Raw genomic sequence first — 13,465 nt, forward strand, 5'->3', positions numbered from 1 at the left:
CAACATATAAAACCTTCTATAACCATATATGCTTTTGATCTGGATATGGGAGCAGGAAAAATAGGCATTCAAGGTCATCCTTGTCTAAACAGTGGATCCAAGGTCACGCTGAGCTATGTAAAAGAATAGTGTGAGAGAAGACAGAGCACTCCATGAGAACATGGCTCACTATCTGAATTTGTGGGAAGCTTTTCTTCCACTTTTATGTTAACACTATTTGAGGACACTTGTGTTAGTCAGAGAAATGTCTGTAAAGCTTAAAATACCCCCATAGGTGGGAAAACCATTGCTTAAGACCATATAGTCTCTGTGGCAATGTTTCACATAGCTGGTTTAACTAGGATGACTGACCAGAGCAGTCCTATGGACAACGAGAAGTACTGATGACATAGACAAGGTCAGCTGCCATAGCCTTTGGTGTTTTGTTTTGTTTTGTTTTGTTTTGTTTTGTTTTGCATCAAAGGCTTCTGTGCATTGATAATGTGTTAATGTTTCTTCTATAGCCCATGTAGCCATATGAATGAAGTCCATTATCTTCTGATCTTAACTGTGATATAAGTTAATAGCTAGAATCTTGAAGGATTGGGGAAGGTAATACAGGACTGGGTGGCTGGAGCCAGCAAACACTACTGGAAACACCTTTCCATCACAAAGGAAGCTTGGCAGCTTCCTTAAACTAAGGAATCTTTTCTTCTGAGCCGGTAGAAGGAGGCAGTTCTAAATTTCTGGGTGTATCTGGGCTACCATGAGCACAATGCTAATGTTCTTCTGTGAGTCTTATTTACAAAATCTAGTAAATACAGACCATGAGAGAGATGCAGACAGTGTCAGAAAAATGAAGAGGTTAGATCTAGCGGTGTTGGGCTCTCCTCACCTCCAACTCTAAAGTTGCATGTCAAGATATTAGAGTCTTTCATTCCTTCCTAAAAACTAGACAGAGGAGTCTGAGAAAATGCTCCAGGAAGCACGGGAAGAGCAGCTCAGCTTGTTCTCAGTGTTATGACAGGACACAAACTCCCTGTGGTAACACACACAGACAAGGAGATGGAGGGTGAAGTAGCTGAGGAAAAGATAATGTTTCTCTAGCCTGCAATTTCTTTCAATTTTAGGGATTGCAATTACCAGGGCAAGAGTTAGGAGTGGCCATGCTTAGAATACGTAAGTGAGTCCAGTGCCACGGGTAGAAGTTCTTTTGCACTGAGAGAGCAGACACACAGGCAATATGTAGCCCAGCTTAACTCAGCATCAGTGTGTCTACCTATCTATGAGAGAAAGTCGGGCTTTAAACAGGAAAAAAGGTGGCTCTGATGAATGTCGAACAGAGTAGAATGAATGATCTTGATTCCATCCTCGGTGACATTAGGAAGGTGACATCACCTATGAGCGCCCTGGTCTCCTCACTACCATTATCTCAAAACATTGCTTAGCATGTTGGAAGCAGAGCCTGCAGATGACGTGGTATGCATTTGATAAAGGGCATTGCTGTTATTGATGCCAGCATCCATAGGGGACCATCCATGTCAGCCACCACTGATATTTTCAACAAGACAACCTTTCCCTTTCATGCATAAGCAAAAGTAGACAATCACTAGTTACACTGTTCAAAACCTAGTTTTTAAAGCATTCAGTATTTAACCTCATTTTGTTTTAGTCTTCTCTTTCCCCTCAACATACTGCTTAGTTACTGCACATGGAAAATAAAGAAAAATATGTGCATAGCGCTTAGAATAATGACTGGCATATTGTAAATAATCACTAGTCACTAATTTTTAAACTGAGTCTTGGGAGCCAGCAAGATGCCAAGCATGAGGATCTGAGTTTCCCGACCAGGCTCTACATGGGAGAAGGGGAGAACTGACTTCTACAAGTTGTTCTCTGACTTGCAAATGCGTCACGTAAATTGATAAATAAATGTAAAGAATTATAAAATAAGATTTGCTATTATATGCTATGTTAGATACTTCTTAGCTATCAAGAAGAAAAAAGCAAAGGAGAGAGAGGGGGGGGAGGAAAAGAGGGGGGAATACATAGAGCCAAAGATTAAGGAGGCAATAACCCAGTCTATTGGAGAGAGGTTAAGATGCCACAGCTGAATACCTTGTTCATTCATCGAATAAGCATGTGTTGAATCCCCATGTGCATGCCTCAGAGACAACTTTAGTTTTTGGATGCTTAGCACAATTCATGAGACAGACACACAGACATGGCTCTTGTCCTTGGGCACTTATGGTCCAGTGAAAGAGACAGTCAATGACTAGGAACAGTAGAATAGTAGGAAAACACTGGGGCTGGTTTCAAATTAGGACTGTGACAAGTCAGAGAATTTCGAGAGAAGTGTTGACAGTGTCCTCGTGGATGATGAAGCAAGGAGAAATCTTTGAGTTCTTTTCAGGATATCTATTTTCTCATCCTTGGAAATGTGAACCTCTTACATGGCAAAATGGGCATCAGGCAGATGAGCAAAGCTAGAAAGATTATTCATGTGATGCAGTTGGGCCCTGTGAAATCAGGAGAGTCTTTGTAGTAGAAGAAAGAGAGCCAAGGTTAAAATCATAGTTCCCAAGTGAAGCGGGCTACATTTAATGATGGAAAAGAAATGCAAGGAATTTGGATATCCCTGAGGACTTGGAGGTAATTAGCTAGGGAGAATGTAGCCTGTTGGTATCTTGGCTTTAGATAAGAAATCCATGCCAGTCTTTTGACCTACAGATCTCCAAGATAGTTAAGTCTATGTGCTGTTAGATAGCCAGTGTAAGGTGATTTGGGATGGTGGTGGCAGAATATAAATACACTAATACATGCATCCAAAGGTATTTTTAATATTTTTACATTTTATCTAGTGTGTGTACGTGTGTGTGTGTGTGTGTGTGTGTGTGTGTGTGTGTGTGTGTGTGTGTGTACTGGAACACAGAGAAGTCATCATAGTTGACAAGTTGTGTTTTCCTTCTTCCATATGTTTCCCAAGGGTCAGACTCAGGTTGTCAGTATTAGTGGTTAGCACCTTTACCTGCTGGACTGTTATCACTGGTTCCAGTAGGACAGTCATTGTAGAAAATCACTCTGGTTGCATGACAGTTTAAAAATTGGAGGGGACATGGCTACATGCAGACAGCATCATTAACAAGCTGTTCCTGTAGTCCTGTGAGAGGGGATGGGGCCTCAATCAGGGCATATGGTTATGAAGCACTGGATCTGTATCAGAACCTGAAGTCAGCCTGCTGGAAAAGGATTTAACCAACCAACCAAATCCGTGCCCTGAGCCAGGAGACAGACGTGGAGAGAAGAGCTGCAGCTGCCTACGTATATGGGTTTTGACATAGGGACCAGAACTGGATGCTATGAAAACACAAGGACACTACTGACAAAGAAGAGCCCCATGACAGTACCCTGAAGGAAATGCCACTTTGGTTTCTATCTGAGAAGCTCTCAGGAAGACTCACTCAACGGATGCATCTGCATGCTGAAGTCCTCTTTGGTTTAACCTCAGCCTCCTCCCGCATCCTTGCCTCCATGGGAATAGGAAATCTTCACAGCTTTATCTCCTTTTCCCTGGGAGTCAAAACTCAGGAAAGGGCATCATCTCATTTTGGCTATCATGAGAGTATTTGTCTTATGAGGTAAAGGGGCTTACAAACTCCACACATTATGCCCTGACTCTGGGGAAGGAAACTCTATAACCATTGTTCACCAAAAGTTTCAACCAACTTTCTGTGTGCCTTTTAGACAATTGTGTTATCACCCTTGTCCTTCGTGTGCTCATGTGCATGTGTGAAATGCATCATTTCTAAAAGACTGAGACTGAATGACGGTCTCAGGAACATCCCCATTTGAACTCTGACCTCTTTGCCTTCTTCTTCACCAGCCTCTTGAAACATTAGTGGCAGAAAGACTATTTCTTTTCCTGTCTAGTGGAACTCCCTTAAGGTCATTACCTGCAATGTCTCTATGTTAAAATAAAACACAATGACCTGAGATAGCCAGGCATGGTTTTTCATATAAAAAAGTCTTTACTCTTGGAGCTGTCTGGTTTGAGGCACTACAAAGCCTGCCTTGAGATACAAAGCTGAGCAAGGAGTCCCTCCTTTTCTGGATGGTATCTGTTCTTCTACCAAAAGGATGGATAGCATTGATTTAATATGTATTATTCCAGAGAAATATGATCTTGAGAGAATTTTTAAAAAATCTTCATATTAACTTTTTTCAAAAACATTAACTTGGGAATATACACAGGTATATATGTAGGAAGCATTTTAATACATTTTTTAATATAGGCTGTAAGTTATATAAGCCTTAAGGTACAGAAGGGCATTATTGTATCCCCAGTGTTTCATCACAATAGAACTCAGTGGATGAACTGATTAATGAATGAAACTTTGAATGAAAAAATGACTGTGTATTGAGGGCTTGACCCAAAACTTGAATTAAGGGCCAGCGCTAAGAGTGACGCCCTAGGAAGTTAAAGGTGGCGACATACACATGTAATCCCATCACTCACACAGGTGGATTGCAAATTCTATGCTGACCTGGCCTTTTAAGAAACACTTCACAGTGAGGCCTATCATCTTGACACGTCAAGTACTAGAGCATGAGTGAACCATTTATAACTGTTCTTTGGATATGGTGAAGCTTCAAGATAATAACGGCTAAACCAATCTTAATAATTATTTAATCACCAGATGTCTAGGCCCCCGATGGTCAGAAATGCTACAGTTTGCGTCAGCTCCACCCTGAGTCCTCTCAATTCCAAAGAAGGGAAGTGCTTTCTTCAGATCCTGTTTGTGGCAGAGCCAAGAAAGAACCACATGTGGTTACTTACCATAAATTGAGGACCCCACATCTCAGCCGAAGTGCTTCCCCTCTCTTGGCAGAAATGGTGTTCATTTGCAGGTGAGGGATAGGACACAGTTTAAATCAGGTAGCTATGCTGATTAACATTAGGAGTTTGATGGGACCCTCTTAGAAAGCTCTGAGCAGCCAAAGGATAGACAGAAAGACAGTGAGTCCCATTTCTGAAAACTCAAAATTCCAGGCCAGCTTTCTCCTAGCCTTCTCCAAGCAAAAACAGGAAGCAGACAACACAGACTGACTCTAGGGTGACTCACCTCCCAAATGCCTCTATTTAAATGCTAATTTTCCAAGAATTGAGAGGTGATGCTTCTGGCTTGTTGGTCTTTCTGTATTAATGTTTCCAAAATGCTCACCAATACTCTTTCTCTTTTTTATGACTCTGTGAGGTAGGTATTTCTATTACTTTTTTATTTATTTATATTCTAAATGCTGCCCAACTTCCAGAGTTCTTCACCTCACCCCCTTTTCCTCTAAGAGGCTGCTCTCCCAAAGGTGGGGAGATAGGGGTGGGTGGGTGATGGTGGTGGATGAAATACCCTCACCTATATGCTCTTAAAGGGGAGGGAGGCAGGGAGGAATGCAAGGTGTGGAAGGGTGGGGAGAATTTGTGTAGCAGACAGGTTCTCCCTGCCTGTCCTTCCTGACAGCATGGTTGATCAAAGGGAAGTGAGACAGTTTGAGCTGCTTTATAGATTTTGTGTCACCCAGAAGTGAGGTGCAGGTGACACTGGAGAATAAGGACATCTGCCCTGGCTCCTCGACATGGGTCAGCAGCTGCTTTGTGGTGAATAATGTGAACCAGGCCCTGGCTGAACTGGGTCTAAAACCCTTGACGAGATTCAGAATCTAATGTGTGATTTAAGAACAGACAGGCAGGCAGGCAGGCAGGCAACTATACATACATACATACATACATACAGACAGACAGACAGACCCTCCTAGATAAAATGTGGGTTTTTGGCTATATGACTTATAAGGTTCTGCACATTCCACAATCAGTTGCCAACTTCAGAAATCTGAAGTTCCTGAAGTTGGAGACACTAGATTACTATTATGAAAAAGTGATTTTCGAGCTCCCTCTTCCCCATATGTACCCAACAACCCTCCACATGAATGAGTGCATGCTTGAGGCCTGGCGTATGCTGTCTAGGGAAGTCATGTTTTTCCACCTGGCTCCGTCAGTTCATCAGTCCTCAGCCCCTTTGGTCTAATCTCCAAGGAAGCCACAGCAGCTGCCTTGTTGATGCAAAACCCTTTTCACTTCAAAGGGAGTAAGAGAATCATTTCTAAGCCAAATATGGGTGATCATGGTCTGGAAACATGAATTTAGGGTACCCCAAATAATTTATTCCAACATGGAGATGGTCTCCGGAAGTTTTTATAGAAAAGAAAAGAACATCGCAAATAGAGACATTGATTCAAAAGCATTGGTGGAAACGTCATGAAGGCAGGCTACAGTACCGTGTGGGAAATCTCTGCTGTCAATGTCAGATGCTATCTGACGACATTCATAGCTTTTGGATTGGTGGAAGCTAGTGCTCATTTAAGAAAATGTATTCCAGAAGGTTTGACTTGATAGCAATACATTAGCTAAGACACAAATGGGCAATGAATTGTTCTAGAAGTGAAGAAGGTACCCCAAGACAATTGAGCTCTATATTTTAACATCCAAAGTCTCCACAATCATGAGGTTTGAATCAGCTGATCAGCCTAACAAAGTATTTTGAATCGTCTTGGAGAAAGGCTAGATTCAAATCTTTAATAACTCTGGTGAGGAAACCTTCTGGACAGAGAAACATGAGAGCAGTGGCTATGAGAAGTCAGGGGCTATGCACGTGCTGCCTTCTTTTGTGTCCTTCATGTAGCAAGAGACACTCACCGAGCCTCTACACTTGACTCACCTACACTCAGTCTCACAGTTTGGCCTTCAGAAAGGCTCGGCATTGTCTGGAGACCCATGGAGCCTGCAGCCCAGTGAGAAATAGAAGTTTTTCATGCGCAGATCTACAGCTAAAAACTTGGAAACCTTTCTTGGAAGAAACGTGTGTGACAGATGTGATCTGAGTCACTTTCCTAAAAGCATTGGTCTGTGGTGTGATCTGTGTGGTGAATGGTCCAGGTGCAGAGAAAAAGGAAAAACCTCCCAGAGAGAGAACACATTCCAGTCAGGAGCTATAGAGTGCGAGCCTGCCCCAGGAGAGGACAGTGAGTACAGCCTGAGTTCATCCTGAGTGGGCAGCAGAAGTCAGCAGGGGCTGGATCGTGTGGGATCCTCTAGACTGTAATACAGCGTCCTTATTTCTCTAGACTGGAATACAGCACCTGCATTCTTTCTTGGTTTTTCCCATGGAGGAACACTCAGCACTCCCCCTCAGCTGTAGCCCTGATGCCTTGAAGTCATGCAGATTTGCAGAGAGAATGGGACCCGCTCAATGTCAGAGTTCTAGGATATGCTTAAAACTTTTGCTGAGTTGTTTCCACATATTATTAGTTGAGATTTAACTTTTACATGGGTGCATTGTGAAGATGTTGATCTAACACTGAGCCTGTTGCTAATGTGAAATAATATTATTTATTTACATGTTATATATGTATATATATATCAATCATATACACATATATATGTATGTATATATACATACATACACACATAAACTATCAAACCCAAACACACATGTATGAAATAATGCTCTGTCGTGGCTGTGCTCATGAGTGCTTCCTGCTCTCATCTCTAAAAGTATCTCTGGCTTAGTCAATGATCGAGCAAGCAGACCCCATCCTGGCTGAATTCCCTGAATCTGAGTATTCAGTTGAATACAAACTTGGTGAGGCTACTGTCACTTCCCAACTATAGACCTCATAATAGACCTCATGATGTTTAAAATCAGACTAGTACTGCACCTCTCCTCTCTCTCTCTCTCTCTCTCTCTCTCTCTCTCTCTCTCTCTCTCTCTCTCTCTCTCTCTCAGACACACACACACACACACACACACACACACACACACAGACAGACACACGAGTTGGGGGACGGAGGACGGAAAAAGAAAAGATCAGAAGAGGTAAAGAGCAGAATTGTTTCTGATGGTTATATGTTATATGGCCTGTACCAGCACATGTCACCTCTGGGTCCCTTCCTCCTCCTTGGTTTTTCAGGCTCTCTCAGTTTTCATCTTAGGGTCCTCTCTTCCCAGCAAAACTTTCCCAAGGCTGTTTTCCCCAATCTGTATTTTGCCTCTTCCAAGAGCACGCTGATGTGAAGGCCCTGGGCGCCCTCTGCTGGTAGAGGCCATGCACGATTGTAGCCATCGCCCAGACAGCCAAGAATGGATTTATTCCCTGGAAAAGAATGACTGTCCTGCTATTCTGTGCCTCATCCTTGCCTGTGTGCCTCATTCTTAGCTTTCTATGCAACCTTACTTCTTCTTCTCCTTCTCATGAGCTTCATCATGTTTCTTCCTGAAACTCAGAGGTGAATGTTTATGGAAGACGAGGCACCTTTGGCCATGTCTCCTGCCACATCGGGTTGGCCTTGTCCATTGATGTCAGATGTCAGCAGATTGACTTGGATGGAGGACAGAGGTTTGGAGAGAGTAATGAGGGGGTACTAGTTGGTATATATTCCCTCTTCTGCTGTTTTAAGAACGTGTACAGGAGTTGATGGATATAGAGAAAACCTCCAACCCTAAAGACGTAAATATTCCCGCAAAGGCCAATTACCAAATGTGCTCGGACTATGGATCACTGCAAGACCCTGGGCACCTTGTGGAGCCACCTTCTTCCTATTGCTTAAGCAGAAGAATATGGCTGTGCCCACCTCAGAGTGAGAACTGCTGAGCTCTCGATGAGAGCAGAGCCTCTGTGAGCAGCCAGGTTGTAAGATGCCACAGGCCCTTTTCTCTGCCGAGGCCTGCTTGGAGTCTGGGAATCTGAAGGGATGGTGCCTGTAGGACTCTGAGGACTTCAGTCTGTCCATCCTGGAGCAGGTCTTTCAGCCCTTGCCTTACTGAGATGAGAAGTATGGCCTCCGTGACCTTACTACCCAGGTCCTCACACCTACAATGTCATGGCCTCGCGTAGTACGAGTTCTTTTGAATTAAAGTTTTCATCTCTAACCTGGGGTATTTAACAGCACCTACTTTGTACTGTTGGGAAAAGTGCTTACCAGGATGCCTGGCCTACAGTATGTGCTATAGAAATTCATTCTACTCTTTCACTATAGCAAAGTGGGAAACTTTTATGATCTTATATTACAGATAAGAAAACTAAAGTTTAGGAGTTTTGTCCCTGATTACTGTGGTAGGGTGTTATGTGGGGAGACCTGAAGCCCAGTGTTCAGAGCCATTAAAATTAGTTTCTCCTACCTGTAAATCAAGTACTTGTGGAAGACATGATGAAGGGCTTCTTACAAACTAACCAGAAAGCCTTACAAGGAGCTCGCTGGTTGTACTGCATGGCCAATGTTTCTCTCTCCCTTACCAGGTTGGGAAGATCTGGGGGACAAAGGACAAAGTTGGTCATTCTGTCTATAGTACTCAACTCAGAGCTATGTGACCAGCCTAAAACATGCTCCCATTTTACTGCACATTTGGCGAAAGCTCTGTAGACCCAGCACTGCTGTTCCCTTGTGTGTAGCATTTCTATTAGCTGGAAAGTTGACTTCCCTATGCCCAGTGCTGTTTGTGGCTCCCAGATTAGCAGATCACGTGACTGTACAGACAGACCTAGGTACACACAAAATACTAAACGATATAGTGAGAGTAGCTAGGAAATTCACCACAGTGCACACATGTATTCCCCAGAAAGAGGCCCAGCTAAACCTGGCTTTAGATTTTATTCTCACCAACCTAGACTCTCATTGCGGCTTATCTGTTTTTTTACACACAACACTAGCTCAAGAGCCACGGTAAAGATTAAATATCAAGATACATGTTAAGCACTTTGCTAGTGCCCAGCAAACTAAGGATGCATTGAATAATGGAGAAGACATGAGTGTGATGGAGAAGGGGATGGTGATGCTGGAGATGGGAGGTGGGGATAACATCACCTTCTCTGGACTCAGCCCTAGAGAACATTTTCAGTAAGTGAACAGACTGGTGACAGACTCTAAAAGTCTCTAGGGAATGGCACGGGCATATGCAGTAAAGACAAGATGGTGACCCAGTGAGCAGTTTCTCAGTTGCTTCTGAGCCTGCCTGGAGCTCAGGCTGTAAATGCCTTTGTTTAACATCAGGTATTTTTGTATCTGTCTCTGATTTTCGCTTCAAGGGTGCCTGTGCCAGGTGGCAAAAGGAGGTATAAACAGCCTCCTCCTTTTGTTCTTTCCCTCCTTCTCCTCCTCCATCTGCAGACTATAATTAGTGCTTCTAACTTTGAGGGTCTCTGAACATGAAGTGACCTCACAAGTCAGGTTAAATAGGGAAGTGCCCTTGAGATGCTGCGTGCCAGCTGACTGTCACATCTCCTGCTTACACGCTCCTAGTGTCAGCAAGCCTCCCATCTCCTGTGGCTGGCTGTTCCATTTTTAGGTCAGACTATTGTCTCGAATAATGAAATTTGTGTTGCCACCACTGTCCTCTTAAACCATATATCTACCCAGGATTCAGTATTCCGGGGTCACCTAGGGGTTCGTCTTGTAGATCCTTTGGAGGCAACCCATATGAAGTTAGCATAAGTCAAAGAGCACTTGTCTGGGAGCAAAGAGACCTGGGTTTGTGCCCGATCTACTGGTTGTTGTTAAACAAGATATTCCCTTTCTTAAGGCCGTGGTCTTCCAGATTTGTCTGAGCCAGAGCACCTCCAGAATTCTCTCTACCTTAACACACATGCATTTTTCTGAGCGTTCTGTTCTTCGGCTTAGCTTTGTTTCCTGCTTCAAACACTGTTTGATGCTCAGTTCCCTCACATCCAGGTTTACCCCCTGTCATTGCTTATGCAAAGGGATGCTTAACAGCCAAATATATAGTTTATGGAGCCTCGGAGGATGTCTTAAACAATTGGCAGCTTGATCCCATTAAGTGTTTACAGCAGCCCTGAGATCTAAGCCTCATTTAAAGGAGAGGGAAACTCTGGTTGCAAGAGAAACAGTAAGTAGCTAGTCAGTGGGTGCTCCAGGCTTTGACACCCAACCTGCCTGCCTTCTATGCCCTGTGGTCAGCGCTGTGCTCTCACAGTTATGATTCAGAAAGCTAGCATTACAAGCTGACAAGGTTCCTGCTTTCCTGCCCCCACCATGGCCGTGTTCCCTTCCTCTGCTCTGCAATCTCTTTGCTCTGCCCCACAGGGAGAACAACTTCATCAAGGACTTTCCCCAGCTGGCGGATGGACTGTTGGTGATCCCACTACCGGTGGAAGAGCAATGCCGAGGGGTTCTCTCTGAGCCCCTCCCAGACCTTCAGCTTCTCACGGGTAAGATGCACCTTTCAGACCTCTGCAGACTCACTGACTCACAGCCAGTCTTCTGAGGTGCCAGAATTTGGTCTCCACCCAGGGTGTGTTTCTTATCTCGCTTCTGTATCGTCTTCCAGCTCTTCTGCCTCTTTCTTGAGGGGTGGGTTGATTCTCTAAGATACGAGGACCTGAACTCTAGTTTGGTGATATAAAAGTTGGGTGGAATATATTAACCAGGATGGCCACCATTGAGGATGATCGAATCCTGTCATTTAGAGGAGGATGGTCCCATAGGAATTATCCTGCAATGTGACAGACACCCTCATCACTCGAAAGCTCTGAGTGACAAAGAGCAAAGGATATATAGCTACCACAAGCCTTTCCCATAAAGTGGCATTGACAGAGAAGACCCCTACATGGGTTGAAAGTGTTCTTGTGGGACAGGTCTTTTCTGTTTTTCAGCCAACATGATCCTGTAAGCGTTACTACTCTGCCTTCAGATGGTTAAGGGGGGGAAGGGGACATACACTCCTCCAACATTGCATAGCTACGGCATAAATTACCATCAAGGATTAAGCCTAATTAGTCTGGACTCCAAAGTGGATGCCTTATCCATTATCCTACCACCTCCCAGACTTGTCCCACTTCAAAGAAGATTCAGATCAAATGAACCCACAGATGAAAAACCTTCTGTAAAGTGTGTTAAAGACTTCTATGCTTTCCTTAATTTTCCCCTTCCTAAGATCATAGAAATTCTAAGTGACATAGAGTATGCTAGTTGAATTCTCTCCACTGATTGGGCATCAGGTCTACTTTATTATATCCTTCTTAAGATACATGTCTCTTTGGAAAACTTCAGTAAGGGAGGCTCACCATTTGTAAGAACTGCTATTTCTTTACATGGTCCATAGAAGAGTTCTATAATATCCTGACCCATCATTGATTGTTGTGTATTCTTGGGCAGTTTTTATCTTCACAACATGAATGTAACAGTTTTTTTCAAAAATATGCTAAGGAATAAAGATCACGTATAAATGAGATGTTTGGTTTACCATGGGTGTCTCGTAATAGTATAGATTGTTAAAATTGTATGTGTTGGATCGGGAACATTTGAAAGTTCCCTAATAAAGGAATTGCTACATTTGCTATAATTCAAGGGATTTTATTTTTAATTATCAAAGGCAATAGTAATGGCTCAGTGGTTAAAACACTGGGTCTGTCTTCTAGTACCTACGTGAGAGTTCACAACCATCTCTAACTCTACGTTCAGGGTATCCAAAATCCTCTACCAGCATCTGTAGGCACAGCACACATCACTCACAGACATGCATGCTACAAAATACCCACAAACATAAAGTAAAAATAAATCTTTTAAAAATATAATTACCAAGAAAAATCATCTGCTCTCCCAGAGCTTCATCTCATCTCCTTTCCCCAAGTGATGAACTTCACGAAGAGCATGATGGCGGATAGACTGAAAATCAGGGGTGGTATCATGATGAAGAACACAGAGAAGGCATTCCAGTTAAGAAATTATTAAAATCCACCTGGATGCTCAAATGCATTCTGGACTTTGTAAGAGAACTGCAAATAGAGCCCCTGGCCTGGATATCAAGAACCCAACTTTCTACTAAATAAATTTGTATTCCAGATGTGAAATGAGACATAGAGTAATAGCTCCATATGCGGGAAGCCCAGGATAGAATGAGAGGCAGTAAAGATAGTTTTTATAAATTAGTTGATAAGCAAAAGGTGCCTCCATGCTTTTGAGCACTACACCATGGAAGGAAAGGGTTCTTTTAAAAGCCCACATTAGAATGTTCAGCTTTCTTGTGTCAGGAGGGTGCGAGTTGATTACCTGCTTCTCTACACACTATAGCTGTGAACATGACAAAGTAGTAGCAGATGGGACAGGAAATAGAAGCTGCCTACTCCTTGAGTAGACTAATTTCTCTGCCTTGGGTCAGGAGCATAGTCTTCTCTTCTTCCTTCCATCCAATCTCTGTTCCTTCCCTAGCACCACATAAGGAGCACAGGCAAGACAGAGCAGATAAACAGGACATATTTATAACTAAACAGTCTCACATCAATGGACATATCTTAGGGGATCATGAATATTTTACTAGAAAATGAAAGCATCTAAAATTATATTATTCCTGAAAAGGCTAAAGATAGAGGGGGAAAAAAACTGTTGACAATAATGGACAACTTTAATACTACAGAAATGTCC

General features: G+C 43.1%; 1 protein-coding gene across 1 annotated transcript in view; it reads left to right on the plus strand.

The window, feature by feature from the left end:
- Window positions 1-13,465, plus strand: part of Astn2 (astrotactin 2) — an 803,377-nt gene that overhangs the window by 526,920 nt on the left and 262,992 nt on the right. Inside the window, exon 13 of the mRNA XM_032902906.1 lies at window positions 11,129-11,253. Coding sequence (XP_032758797.1) covers window positions 11,129-11,253 — 125 coding nt within the window. The remainder of the gene's footprint in view (window positions 1-11,128; window positions 11,254-13,465) is intronic.

The sequence above is a fragment of the Rattus rattus genome, chromosome 1 (assembly GCF_011064425.1).
Source record: "Rattus rattus isolate New Zealand chromosome 1, Rrattus_CSIRO_v1, whole genome shotgun sequence".
NCBI classification, from domain to species: domain Eukaryota; kingdom Metazoa; phylum Chordata; class Mammalia; order Rodentia; family Muridae; genus Rattus; species Rattus rattus.